This window comes from Mercurialis annua, linkage group LG2 (genome assembly GCF_937616625.2).
Source record: "Mercurialis annua linkage group LG2, ddMerAnnu1.2, whole genome shotgun sequence".
In the NCBI taxonomy this organism is placed as follows: domain Eukaryota; kingdom Viridiplantae; phylum Streptophyta; class Magnoliopsida; order Malpighiales; family Euphorbiaceae; genus Mercurialis; species Mercurialis annua.
The window spans coordinates 38,319,479-38,334,684 of record NC_065571.1 but is presented as its reverse complement, the minus strand read 5'-3'; the positions used below and the strand labels follow the sequence as shown (position 1 = coordinate 38,334,684).

Sequence of the window (15,206 nt, the reverse complement as noted above, 5' to 3'; positions counted from 1 at the left end):
TGACAATTTTTTATAATATTCAGTTTCACTAAATCAAAATTTTATTTTAGATACATTTAAAAATTAGTCATATAAAAAAGAACACGAATTCTTTTTAATTCAGTCGATTGATTTTAATTGTTTACTGTGTACATAAAATAAAATCATGATTTAGTCAAAAATTAGTAGTACAAAATATTTATCATCTAATTTTTGTAATATTACTATTTTCGACTAAATCAAAAAAAAAAATATATCCATAAAGTCCTTAAATTCATGCCCCGCTATATTTATCAACACAGACATCTAATTCGAAAAACAATAAGGCCAAAATCAAAATCTGTAAAATATTAAATGGTAAAGTGAGACTCAGAATAAATTTTAAGGTTATTTTTACACTTTTTATCAAACGACATTGCCACATTGGAGTTTTGTGATTGGAAAAGAGTGCCACACCAGATAGCTTAAAGGGAGTGGATGTTTTTGTTAACTCGTGTGGTTTTTTTGTTAAGGATAGAAGCATGAGGATCCAAATCAATATCGGAAAACATAAAGGGTCCAAGTGAAATTACGGATAAATATTAGGATCATTTTGTACCTCATCCCTTCCCGTTTCGTAAACTTCAGAAGATCTAGAAAGGCCAGGCCAGGCCCATGTAAAATATAAAAAAAAGAAAAAGAAAAAGAATTAGAGCAGAGAGAAAACTCTTCCTCTCTGGTTCAAAACACACCGTTTTACACACAAACCCTAAGCTTTTTGTTTTTTCTGAGTTTCTAACCAGAAAGAGAGATATTTTTTCACGGCTGCCATGAGTAGCGACGCCAACGACTGTCACCGCCACGGAAAAGGCTGAAATCAGATCCACACCTTAACCTAAGGTACAATGTTATCTTCTAAAATTTGTTTTGCTTTTTTTTGATTCTTATTTTTTGAAAACATGCAGTGAAAATCTAGTAGAAGAAGGTCGCACAATATTTGTACAGGTTTTTCTTTTATGATACACTATATTTGCTTATGCATTTGAGTAGGTTGGGTTAGTTTTGGATTATTGTATTTTAGTTTTTGAATAAAAAATATTTGAACAGGATGGAGTTCAATTCCAAGGAAGGCATGCATAGGAAGAGAAAAAAGGTAACAGCTCTAGTAGTTTTTTTTTAAATTAATTTTTTGAGTTATTTTTAGCTGCAAATTTCAAATTACCTGCAAAATGTAGCTTTCTAGCAAGAGCAGATTTGAGCTATTTTTTCTCTGTACTTTAAACCTGTAATTAAAATGCATGAAATCGTATGATATTTTTTAGGTGGTAGTTGATTGACAGGGCATATTATGAAAGAATTGATTAAATTGATTTCAGTCACTGCGTTCTGTTTAATTCTTTCCGCTTGGTTTATGTATTGAACTATATTTTTTCCGTCTTTCTCATATATTGCTAAAACAAGAAATTAAATTGTAAAAGAGACGATATTTTTTAACATAACAAAAATGTTTGCGTCTACTGAGGTACTTGGTGGATTTTTGATTATGATTATGTTTTTAACAATGGTAGGCTCTTGAAGCTCCTAAAGAACCTCGTCGTCCTAAAACGCATTGGGATCATGTTTTGGAAGAGATGGTTTGGTTGTCTAAGGTGATATACTGTAACAATTCTTGTATGTCTCAAGTTATTGTTACATTTTCTTTACTTTTGCTTTAATGAATGAAAGATCCATCCACAACTATCCCCTGCTAATGAATTTGGATATCTGCAGGACTTTGAGGCTGAGAGAAAATGGAAATTAGCTCAGGCAAAAAAGGTTGCTTTGAGAGCCAGCAAAGGCATGCTGGATCAGTCCACCAGAGAAGAAAGGAAATCGAAGGTTCTATATTAATTTCTGTCTCGAGGATATTCATCTATAAAGAAAAATTATTTTGCAAACAAAGGATTGTACAAATTTCGAAGAGAAATAGCAAATATCATTAATAGTTCCACTATGCCCTTTTATGGTTGCTACAAAGCACCAACACGGCGAACAATATTTTCTATAAAAATGAGACACGATAAACTAATTATATATCTAATACATATGAATATATATCGAATTATCTTATATGGTTTTTGACGAATAATCATCACTTGCATCATTTAAAGAAGAGGCATTCATAAAATTGAAGAGAAATTATTAAGCGAATATCTTACTTTGTGTTTAAATCAAAGAAATAAGAAAGAATTAAAAGAAAAAAAATTAGAAGATAATCTATGAAATTGAGGAGAAATAATAAAGTAGGTATTTTCTTTTGTGTGATTAAATTGAAGAAATAAAAAAAAAATTAGAAGAATTAGAAGAAATGGATCTGCTTTTTTATTTTGAAAAGAGAGGGTTAGGCTCATGTTTTAATGAAAAAATTAGAATAGACGGCTGCGTTTTTGTTTTTAAAACAACCCATAACTGTTTTAAAAAATCCCCTGCCGCATCCCCGGCGTGTCTCCTTACATGGCCCCCTCCTTCAATGGGAAAAACTGCGGGGACACTTGATTTTTTGTGTCCCTTGCGTGTTCCCGGTGTGTTTCTCTGCTGTATTGCATGTCATCCATGTGTTCCCCTGCATACGGCACCTCCGAGGAGTGTCATTATTGCATAGTATGGTTGCTAATGTTTTCATTTTAATTTGATTAGGAAGAGGAACAACGTATGCGCAAAGTGGCACTTAATATTACAAAGGATGTGAAGAAGTTCTGGATTAAAATAGAGAAACTGGCAAGTTCATATTTATTGATTTATATTCATTTTCCATGATATTCTGTAGTTCCTAAGTGTATTAAACTTTACACTGTTTCAGGTACTTTACAAGCATCAGATGGAGCTTGATGAAAAAAAGAAAAAGGCTCTTGACAAACAGCTGGAGTTCCTTCTAGGACAAACTGAGAGGTGATTTGTTCTGTTTTAGACTCTTATCGTCAACCAAGAGCTTGGTTTGAAATTTTAATCTTGGTGGTATTTAACTTATTTTGCTTTGTGTAAGTTCAGGTACTCTACCATGTTGGCTGAAAATCTAGTTGATAAACCATTGCTGCAGGATTGTGCACATGAGGAAGGGCATAAAGTTGATACTAAAGAACCAGAAGAGTTAGTTGATGGTAAGCAGAAACTGGCACTGTCATTATTAAATGGCTGTGGAAGGATAGGTATATGTTCTCATGACACAATATTTAATGCAGCTGTCCCAGATCCTCAGTCGAATACTGGAGACAATGATGACGATTATGATGTGCAATCAGAGGAATCAGTGAGTGGCTTTTGCTATGTGCATGAATATGGTCACAATTAGGGAATATAAAAATTCAAAAAACCTTTTTGCACTCAAACTAAACCGGCCTTTGCTATGCATGTTTTGTCAGGTTAAAATTTTATACTGCCCAAATGTGTCTTGTAGGATATGATTAGGTACTTGCTGAAGCTTTGTCTTGTACTTTGACCTTTTATTTATCTAAAGGATATGCAACTGTTGATGAACAAAAGATAGTGTAAAACATCCTAATTTTTAATCTCTTATGAGTTATGAGAAATCCTTTTAAAGAGATGACAATCGGTTGGTTCTCATTAAAGACATGTAGATGGTCCTATTTCTTGATTATATTCAAACAATTCAATTAATGTGTTTTCAATTCAGCAAGACCTGAATACATTTAAAATTTTGAGCGTGTGAAAGAACACTCAGCAGCTTATCTTCAAGGTAGTATATAAGCGCTGTAAGATTCCGAAACTGTAGCTGTGTATAAATGTTACTAAGCTGTCCAAAATGTTGTCATATCCATTGGCAATATTGGTCTCTTCAAAGCTCAAAGTTTAGTGCTGCTGTGGTGGTTTCTACTTTCTACAATATTCTCATGTGATGATGTTCTTCTAGGAAGATGATGAGCATACTATCGACGAAGACGAAGCTCTTATAACTGAACAGGAAAGGCAAGAAGAATTGGAAGCTCTGAACAATGAAATGGATGTTCCACTTGAAGAGCTACTCATGAGATATGCTGCAAAACATGGTATATTTTTGTCGTGACTGTTCATTCTAATTTTTTGAGATGCTATTTCCCCCTTATATTTTATGCCTATTATGCTGAATTATGTCCATAGATAATCACATGTAGTAGTTTATGTATCAAAAACATTTCAGTAGGTCCATGAGTTTCAGCGTATATCCAATCTTGTCTAGAGCATCTGGGCTGACTTAAGGTTTTTTTCCATTCCATTAATCACTTGGTCAATACTTGCTTGCAGTTAGCAGAGAAAATAGTCCAGAAAAGGGTGAAAGTGGAGCCTACCAGACCATTGAGGGGAGAGACCCTGTTGAGAGTAAGATGCTGTTGATATCATTTTACTACTGGCAATTTATTGGTGCTTGATGTGTATGGTGTGTTAATTTCTTTTGTAGGAAAAGGAAAAGATAAATCCGCTGACAGTGACACTGATATGAGCAGCTCACTTGTTGATACTGGTCGTCGTTGTGTAAGTTGTATGTGTTTGTGGTTTCCATTGATGTTTAATGAAGTCAGTTAAGGGCTCAGCATAATACCAATTTTTTTAATATAGGCTGAAGTTAATGGTGCAGTGTTGAAAGAAAACCATTTATTTGAAACTGAGACAGGTGAAAAAAAAACTCGGTCAAATATCGTTGGTGATCCTGCAGAAGAACATATGTTGTATGATTTTAATGAAGATCAGGTAAAATTTTGCATACGAGCTAAATCTTGAGCTGATAACCTTCATGTTCCTTTTCTTTTATTTTTCATTTTTTTTTTGCTTTCTACTTTTCATTTAACAAAGTTAATGGCCATGTTTTCGTGATACAGTACATAATTATGCATGTAATCAACTTGATATATTTTCTGCTATTTGACACTTTTTTTGTTCTTTTGAACTTATAGGCCTTGGAATTAGGACTTAGAAATGCTATGGACATACATACACTTATACAAGCTTTGAATATTTCATGTTAATCAGAAATGTCCCTAGAACTCTATTCTTGTTTCTGCAACATGCAACATCAAGTTGTTTTCATGCCAATGAATCAATCAACATAGTTAGTATCTTCTGTGTCAAATAAAAAAACACATAGTATGCTTGCACATAGCTACATACCCATTTTTGCATTATCAAACTGAAGTTAAGGAGCGTTGCTCTTGTCATCCTGGTCATGTACTTATTAATTTTTGTTATTAGAACTTATAGTAATGAGTTAGGTTTATTTGGGGTGCATGCGGTGTTTTAGAGATTACATTGTGAAGCTACTAAAGTCTTGCGGGCTAATGCATATGCAGTTATTGAAAAATGGATATGTGGACAAGTGTGCGATAGGTAACTAAGGGTGCAGGTGTAGAGGATGCTGCAACCAACAGGGAACTAAAGAAAAAAGAACAAGTTCAAAGACTCGAGAATTTATAGGATTATTTTGGAGAATGTTGTCTATATTGTCTTAAGGGAATGCCTTTTCAATTAATATTGTATTTGCATCACTTATTTTATATCATGTTAAGAAAAGACATTTAGGAGTGTGTTCAATTATGGTCACACCTTTACGTTTTGATGCATTTAATAATTTATATGAATATACTTAGGATAGGCTTGCCTGGGCTTAACTTTCTTAGGTATTAGAAGGGCTTGCTTATCTTGTTGAAGTAGATGATGCACATTTATCATTCTACTGATTATCTACATTCACCTTTTTAAATGAAAATCTTTGTAAATTTTGCATGGAGATGCCTTGGTCAATATCCGCTTCTATATGGATGCTATGGTAGTTGTTGGACCAGGGTTGTTGAAGCAATCCATAGTTAGGGTGTGGAGATACTCTTGAGTTTAGTGAGTCTTTTGGAGTCTCTGAAGTTTAGAAAGGAAGGAGGATTAGTTCAAATTGATATGGGCGGTGGCTGGGAATATGGATTTCGATTTCAAATCTGCTCAAAGCTTTGGACATATATTCAAAATATGGACATATATTTATGGACTGAATTTCAATGTTTAAATAGATGTGGTTTATTCCTCTCTAGGACATTATGCATTTATTAGTTTAATTCAATGCCAAATTTTGGAGGACCATGGTTTTTTTTCACATGTTTCTATTCGATTATTGTGTTATTATGTAGAAATAACGACTCTGGAAACAATTGTGATGACAACCCGTCAACAAGGAGCAAAACTTTGTAAGAAAAATAAGAGCTTTCTCTTTGAAAGGCAGTTTGGTTATTTCAGAAATGGAGAAAAGCACCTTCATCATAGTTTTCATGCATCACAGGCATTTGGCAAGAGCCAATAATAGTAATCATTGGAGGTGTTCTCATTGCATCTAACCATTAATAAATTGATACTGCCATTTTGATGGTTATTTGGCATTTTAATAATATGGAGGGGTTAATTAGTGGGCTTTTAAAGATGTGGAAACGCCATTAGAATCTAGAGAGGTGTATATAGAAGACTCTACTCTTCTTCTCAATATGATAATAAACACCTGTTTTTTAATCGTTTGAATTGGTTGCTGATTAATTAGAGAGGTTCCCACGGGCACTGCAATGATCATCTATAATAATCGACTCTTAGATGTCTTGTTTGTTTCAGTTCCTTTTGTTCAAGTACTCTTATGAGGCTTGTTCTTTTCATGGAGAATCCTGCTGTTATGCTAGGATTCTATATTCGACTGTCCACTTCCCTAGATGATACCAAATATGAACTCTACTATTAAAATTTAGGCTTGTATGTCTAGCCTTTTTGTTGATATATGCTATTTCTGTCTTGCGAACTCAGTTGTTGGATTTATTACTTCCATTGTTTCCTGAATAGGTGTTATGAAGTTTGCTTTAGTTTTTGATGTTACACACTTTTTTCCTTAATTCTTTTTAATTTTTTTTTTCTTATTCTCCTTAGTGTCGGATAAAAAATTCAGTGATTAAGTTGGCATTTTGTCATTATTTGTGTCTTAATGCAGGAAGATGGTGATTTTGTTCTTGCTAATGGAGAAGAGAAGGTACCTAATATTGCAGCTTGCCTCTTATCCCTTAACTGCTTAATTGTTTCCCCCTTTTTCTTCTTCTCTTCTTCTTAGGTGATCTGGTAGATGTGGAACTTTGATTATGCTTAAAGGAAGTATATAGCTTTGAATACATGTCTTGTTTCAAGTTAGTCTAGGTCATTCTTTGGTTGAGCCAATGGGTGATTTATTTGTGAAGTAATTCATTTGTATTGCTTGAGTTTATCTTAGGTTCTAAGCTAATGTATGTCACTTATGAATTTCGCTTCTTTAGTCTTAGTATGTCTTGACTTTATACCTAGAAGGAATAAAGATTTATTTTGTAAACAATAATTCTATTATGCAAAATAGAATTTCAGTGAATGTAATATGTGGTTTTTTCTCAGGATGATGAGACAACCTTGTCAGAGGAGGAAGAACTTGAAAACGTTGATCCAACCAGTCCCACAGATGAGGTAAAAAGGATGTTTCATGTTGTATCGTTATTTTCCATGCACTTTGGGATGAAGTTTTATTTCAACATCAAACCTCTATCTCTGAATATACAACTCTGCTGGTATACAGATTTTATTGCTGCAAAAGGAGAGCGAGATTTCCTTAAAAGAACTTCTTTCAAGGTATAAAAAGGTAGGTGTAGGAATGACTCTTCTTTTAACTCACTTTCATCGAGTTGTAACTTGATTTTCACTGTATTATCCATGTCTATTTTTAGGAGGTTAACAGTGAAGTATCAGAGGAAGAATCTGAAAATGCATCTGCTTTATCAGACGACTTGTCAGATTACTCAGAAAGTCAAGTTGTTGATCAGACACAGCAGGATGTATCTATGGATGAAAATGTGGAATCTGGTAAAGGCTCACCAGTCTACAATCATCTTACAAATGAAGAAGGACTAGGAAATGAGAAAATTGCAGAAGAAAACCATAGAAGTGCAGAAGAAGGAAGTGGTAGTGAGAATATGATTGCCGATGCTGCTGCTGCTGCAAGATCTGCGCAACCAACTGGAAATACATTTTCAACGACCAAAGTGCGGACGAAGTTCCCTTTTCTCGTCAAGTACCCTCTTCGTGAGTATCAACATATTGGCCTGGATTGGCTTGTCACTATGTATGAGAAAAGGTTAAATGGTATTCTAGCTGATGAAATGGGACTTGGAAAGACAATAATGACGATTGCTTTACTTGCACATCTGGCATGCGATAAGGGAATATGGGGTCCCCATCTAATTGTGGTTCCAACAAGTGTTATGCTTAACTGGGAAACAGAATTTCTCAAGTGGTGTCCTGCTTTTAAGATTCTCACTTACTTTGGTAGTGCAAAAGAGCGTAAACTAAAAAGGCAAGGTTGGATGAAACCGAATTCTTTCCACATTTGTATTACAACTTACAGGCTGGTTATACAGGATTCAAAAGCTTTCAAGAGGAAGAAGTGGAAGTACTTGATATTGGATGAAGCTCATTTGATTAAAAATTGGAAGTCGCAGAGATGGCAAACTCTTCTAAACTTCAATTCAAAACGACGAATCTTATTAACTGGTACTCCCTTGCAGAATGATCTCATGGAACTCTGGTCTTTGATGCATTTCTTGATGCCACATGTCTTTCAGTCCCACCAGGAGTTCAAGGATTGGTTCAGTAATCCAATATCAGGGATGGTTGAGGGACAAGAAAGAGTGAACAAAGAAGTGGTTGATCGTCTGCATAATGTTCTTCGTCCATTTATTCTTCGTCGACTGAAAAGAGATGTCGAAAAGCAACTCCCTATGAAACATGAGCATGTCATCTATTGTAGACTTTCAAAGAGGCAGCGTAATTTGTATGAGGACTTCATTGCTAGCTCAGAGACACAGGCTACCCTTGCAAGTGCTAATTTTTTTGGGATGATTAGCATTATTATGCAACTTCGTAAAGTTTGCAATCATCCTGATTTATTTGAAGGTCGTCCAATAATTAGTTCGTTCGATATGGTTGGTATGGACATCCAGCTGAGTTCTTCAGTATGTGCAATCATTTCACCTGTCCCATTTTCCTCCGTAGACCTTTGCAGTTTGGGGCTTTTGTTTACTCACCTTGATTTAAACATGACTTCGTGGGAGTGTGATGAAGTAAATGCTATTGCAACTCCTTCAAAATTAATTGAAGAGCGTGCCAATGTAGATGACATTGAAGTTATTGGGTCTCGATCTAAACATTTGGAAAAGATACCTGGAACTAATATTTTTGAAGAGATTAGAAAGGCTGTATTTGAGGAGAGACTAAGAGAAGTAAGAGAACGGGCAGCATCTGTCGCATGGTGGAATTCCTTGAGGTGCCGGAGGAAACCCATTTATTCAACATCTTTGCGAGAACTTCTCAACATAAAGAATCCTCTTAATGATTTTTATTGCCAAAATGTTGATCGGACCTCTTATTTGTACTCATCTAAGCTTGCTGATGTTATTCTTTCACCAGTAGAACGGTTTCACAAGATGATTGATCTTGTTGAAACATTTATGTTTGCTATACCGGCAGCACGTGCTCCAGTTCCCACTTGTTGGTGCAGTAAATCAGGAAGTTCTGTGTTTCTGCCTCCAACTTATAAGGAGAAATGCTCTGAAATGCTGTTACCTCTTCTTTTACCTATTAGACCTGCGATTGTCAGGAGGCAAGTGTATTTTCCAGACAGACGGCTGATACAGTTCGACTGCGGTAAGTTGCAGGAACTGTCCGTTTTACTGAGGAAGTTGAAATCAGGGGGTCACCGAGCATTGATATTTACTCAAATGACAAAAATGCTTGATACATTGGAGGCTTTTATAAACATGTATGGTTATACTTACATGCGTTTGGATGGGTCAACTCCACCAGAGGAGAGACAAACCTTAATGCAGCGATTCAACACAAATCCCAAGATCTTTCTGTTTATCTTATCAACCCGCAGTGGGGGAGTAGGCATAAATCTTTTTGGGGCAGATACTGTTATCTTCTATGATAGTGATTGGAACCCTGCAATGGATCAACAAGCTCAAGATCGCTGCCATCGGATAGGACAGACACGTGAAGTCCATATCTACAGGTTAATTAGTGAGAGCACTATTGAAGAAAACATCTTAAAGAAAGCTAATCAGAAGCGCGCTCTTGATGATTTAGTCATACAGAGTGGAGACTACAACACTGAGTTCTTCAAGAAGCTTGATCCAATGGAATTATTTTCCGGTCATAAAGCTCTTCCATCTAAAAATACACAGAAAGAGAAAATTCATAGCCACGGAAATGAGGTTTCTTTATCTAATGCAGATGTAGAGGCTGCTTTGAAATATGCAGAGGATGAAGCAGATTATATGGCATTGAAGAAAGTTGAACAGGAAGAAGCTGTGGATAATCAAGAGTTTGCTGAGGTCATTGGGAAACTGGAAGATGATGAAGTTGTGAATGATGATGATATGAGAGCTGATGAGCCCACAGATCTGGAGATGACAATTCAAAGTAAAGACAGTGGTGTAAACTCAAATTTGAAGGGTCCCACTGAAGAACAAACTCTAACTTATGCTGCCAATGATGATGACGTTGACATGCTTGCTGATGTCAAACAAATGGCTGCTGCTGCAGCTGCTTCTGGACAAGCTATCTCAACCTTTGAGAATCAGTTACGTCCTATTGACAGATATGCTATACGTTTTCTGGAATTATGGGATCCTATTATTGACAAAGCAGCCATGGAATCTGAAGTTAGGTTTGAGGAGGCAGAATGGGAACTTGATCGTATTGAGAAATACAAAGAGGAAATGGAAGCTGAGATTGACGATGATGAGGAGCCATTGATATATGAACGTAAGCAACCTTTATGCATTTTCCCTAGTATTTATTGAAAATTATAAACTAGTAAATGTTTGCACTTCTTCTGAGCCATTGTTTAACCGTGTTAATTACTCCCAGATGCAAATGATGGTTTGGTATTTGTTTTAATGTGCAATGTGCAATATGTTGGAAGTGGGTAGAATATGTTTAAACTCGATGAGAAATATGTGTTTTACATGCTGATTTGTCTACCAATATCAGGATGGGATGCTGATTTTGCAACCGAAGCATATCGACAGCAAGTTGAGGCCTTAGCTCAACATCAGGTTAGCAAGTTTTACAAGTTTTTGCTTCTAATGTGATTCATGGCTGGTTTATTTATGTATCCGTTTGTATGGCACATAGTTGATGGAAGAGCTGGAAGCTGAAGCTAAAGAGAAAGAAAATGCAGATGATGGATATGGTGATTCAGTAATGTAAGATGACTCTGAACACTTCCTGAGATAATTCGTGGATAATAATATTATACTGATACTGCCATCATCAACATAGGTTAAAAATCAAACGTATGACCATTGTTAGAATTTTATAGTCTTCCGTCTTAGGTAAATGATCTAGTAACACTGAAGTATCAGAGGTACTTCATTTTATGATTCATTGCAGTACCAAAGTAAGAGACAAACAGTTGACCAAGGATATTCCTTCAGTCTCATCTCAGCTATGGTCCTTAGCATACTTTTTCAGTATTGAATAATGTTGAGCTATTTATTTGGCAATGACCTTGTACTTGATTTAGTTTGTGGTCATATAGTAGCGAGAGATTAAGATGCAGGATGAAGATAGATAAAAAAACAACATAGAGAAGAACAAGAAATTTTAGGTACCCATGTTAGTATCTGTTATTTGACCAAATTTTGTTTATATTGGCAGGAATGACAAGCCAAGCAATTCTAAACCAAAATCCAAAAAGAAACCTAAGAAAGCCAAGTTCAAATCTCTGAAGAAGGAATCTCTCACTTCTGAATTGAAACATGTGAAAGATGAACCATCAGTGGAAACTATGTCTATAGATGATGATGATGTAAGCTATCATGAAGAAGTCTTCCTTGTGCCGAAAAAGCGCAAGGGAGTTGAAATACTTGATGTTGAATCTGGGAAGAGCTCAAAGAAGAAGTCTAACAAGTCAAAGAAGGTTTCTGAAACATGCCCTTCAGATTTAGATTCTAATTTGTTTGGTAACCAGCAAGAGGATTTCATGGAGTTAAAACCATGTGACATCATGGTTGCTGCTGATTTTGAGCAGAAACCAGTGGGCAGAAGCAAAATAGGGGGAAGGATCTCTATCACAGCCATGCCAGTGAAGCGGGTTTTAATGATTAGGCCTGAGAAGTTAAAGAAAGGGAATGTTTGGTCAAGAGATTGTGTACCCTCACCTGACTCATGGTTTCCCCAAGAGGATGCAGTTTTATGTGCTGTTGTCCATGAATATGGACCGCATTGGAACTTGGTTAGTGAAACACTATATGGGATGTCTGCTGGTGGGTTTTACAGGGGAAGATATCGTCATCCAGTTCATTGTTGTGAAAGATTTAGGGAACTGATCCAAAGGTATGTGTTGTCCGGACCAGAAAATCCTGTTAATGAAAAGGTGAGCAATGCAGGTTCCGGAAAGGCTCTTCTCAAAGTAACTGAGGTAAGTCTAATTTTCTCATAATAAAAGTAAAAGAAATGCACAGCACTTGTAGTTAAGTCTTTGTGATTCCCTTAATCCTTATCCTTCATGGCTGCTTCTTGGTGCTTATTGGGCTAGGGAATTTCAGTTCTAAAATATGCTCAGATTAACATTCAGATAGATTCAGATAATACTTTCTAATGGTTTTGGGCTGCTTAACCAACCTGTTTGTGTCGCAAGGTGACATGCCATTAGTTCCTTCTCTAATCTCTCTCTCTCGCACGTACATTAAGCCCAGCCTATGAAGTGGGGTAGTGTTCCTGTGCGTCATGTTGAATAGCATTTCATAAATATATAATGAACTTAATCAATAGTCAACAGATTGTGTGTGCAAGAGAATATGGTAATTGTTTTTGAGGAAATACCTATTATATGCAGAGAGCTATTGCTGATCAATTTTTCACTGTGGCAGGATAATATCCAGAAGCTGTTAAATATGACTACTGAGCAGCCAGATCATGAGTTCCTTCTCCAGAAGCACTTCACGGCTTTGCTTTCTTCTGTGTGGAGGATGACATCACGTGTTAACCGACAAAAAACTCTTTCATCATCTAGAAATGGCCTCTATTTTGGTAGAAAATTATCTAGTTCTTTCAATCAGATATCTTGGAATTCTATGAAAGAACCTGTAAAAGGAATGAACTTCACTAATTTATCACAGAGTAGCAAATTAGCATCTGCTCTCCGTGATGCTAACTGTAGACCCATGGATGACACAATTTCCTTTCCGAACCGGATGGAAGTTGTTCCTTCTACTTCTGAAAAGTTGGAAATAACTCTGGAATTTGAGAAGGAGGATTCCGCAGTTCCACTCCCACCTTTCATAAATTTGTCAATACCTGTGTCTGACTCGACAAGGTTCATAAGCAAGGATGAAGTAGGAGAAAATCATTTAAAAGCCTCCATGGTTATGGCTGAGAGTCGATTCAGGTATTACCTCTTATTATCAAGAAAATCCATTGATATTTTTTGATCTTACTGCATGCAATTTTATTTTCATGTGTGGCTGTTTCCCTGGACTTCTGCTAGATGTTTTTAGCATGAGTAGGGACCTTGTCAAAAAGATTACATACACGGTCCAAAAGCCTTTCATACCTTTCTTTCGGTTTTATTACTTCATTGAGATGTTCTAAGGTCATATTGATTGTTGTTTAAATGTGGATATGCAAATAGCATCATCCGGAATTTGGAGACTATTGCTTTTTGTAAAAATGAACAAAAAAAATGGACGTATGATATGATTTTGCAAGGCAAAATTGCAATGAATATGAATCATGTAAATGTCTATCACCTAATTTGATGTCTAGTATATGGGTGTGCAACACCCAACTTGAACTGACAAATTATGTTATGTTTGGTTTGATATTATAAAAATAATTATATTTTTCAGTTTGGTTCGGTATTAGAAGTAAAAAAATTTCAATTCAGTTTTGTTACAGACAGATCTTAAAAATCATTTGGTTCAGTTTGAAATATTTGAAATATTTTTAGATTCGGTTAATGTTCGGTGCTATAAGAACGAAATTGTGAAATTGGATATTTTTATATGAAGTGGCTTAATTAAGAAACGTAATTGTTGTCAGGGATGCAGCTAGAGGTTGCGATGAAGGCAGTTTGGCTTGGGCTTCATCAGCATTCTCAGCAAATGATGCAAAGTTGCGTGCAGGTTCAAAATTACAGTCCTTGGGAAAACATAGGCTACCCGTCTCAGATCCAGTGAAGCCAGCTAGGTCAAAATCGAAGAAAACTTGTGGGAATTCTGACATGCATCACCTATCTGCTGAGCTCGTATTACTATCATCGCATGTTGCATCACCTTCGGACCCCAATTTAAAGTTTGACCTTACTCCACCTGTCTACCAAGATGGTTGGATGAATGATACAGATGCTTATTCTATTTGTTGTTTGGATAATGAGCTTTCACTGGAAATGGGGAGCTCTGAAGCTGTCCCTCATATATATGTTCCTGATTTGATTGCCGGTCTTGATGATTGGTCGCAATTGCCAGAATTTACTGATATTGGGTAAAGATTAACAGTGCATATACTGACTAGAATCTTTCACTGACATTTAGAGAACATAGAACTTTCTGCTACAAGCTCATGCTGGTTGATCAGTACACCAAACGTAGTGCGCCGGCTGAGCAAACACAACCATGGAATACAAGAGTATGGAACAGGCAGTCTGGTTTAAGCGTGTTTGGATCTGAGAATATGAGATTGTTCTGCATCATGATGATGTCGATCGGGGGTAGGGAAAATAGGAAATGTAACATAATTGTTTTTTCTTTGAAATTTTCAGTGGGACATGCCGATTTTAATCTGGGCTAGTCATTTTTTTTGGCATGATTCCCTATAGAAAGGAATTAGGATAGGGGAGATGATTAGTGAGAATTTCCGGATTTTCTGTCGATGTTGTACAGGCTTTAGAGATAGTTCTCGGAAAATTCACATGTTAAAATTTCTCTATGATGGCTATAATGGTAATCTAAGGAATGCTTCTGAAAATTCCAATTTAATTTTTATTGCTTTAAATAAAAAAAATACTGCTCATCGTGAAGTAGAATTTTTGTTGAGAAATATGAAAGATTGCCATTTTGAAACTTCTGTTATTGACACTTTTGCATATGACATTAAAACATTTTTTAAAAATTGGATGTTTTCTTGGTACTTTTATGAAAATACGGCTTTCAAAGCTACTAATTCTTTAACATCGGTGC

At 35.8% G+C, this 15,206-nt stretch overlaps 1 protein-coding gene across 1 annotated transcript; it reads left to right on the top strand.

Moving 5' to 3' along the window:
- Nucleotides 1-654: 654 nt before the first annotated feature.
- Nucleotides 655-14,994, top strand: LOC126670057 (protein PHOTOPERIOD-INDEPENDENT EARLY FLOWERING 1). The gene is made up of 22 exons (XM_050363714.2): nt 655-858; nt 924-963; nt 1,066-1,111; nt 1,527-1,607; nt 1,729-1,836; nt 2,635-2,715; nt 2,798-2,886; nt 2,986-3,095; nt 3,177-3,244; nt 3,866-4,001; nt 4,237-4,311; nt 4,391-4,464; nt 4,549-4,680; nt 6,938-6,976; nt 7,366-7,434; nt 7,544-7,606; nt 7,692-10,788; nt 11,017-11,081; nt 11,161-11,231; nt 11,686-12,448; nt 12,900-13,417; nt 14,071-14,994. The coding sequence occupies exons 3-22, from the start codon at nt 1,067-1,069 to the stop codon at nt 14,513-14,515; spliced, it is 6,129 nt and encodes a 2,042-aa protein (XP_050219671.1). The 5' UTR covers nt 655-858; nt 924-963; nt 1,066; the 3' UTR covers nt 14,516-14,994.
- Nucleotides 14,995-15,206: the final 212 nt, after the last annotated feature.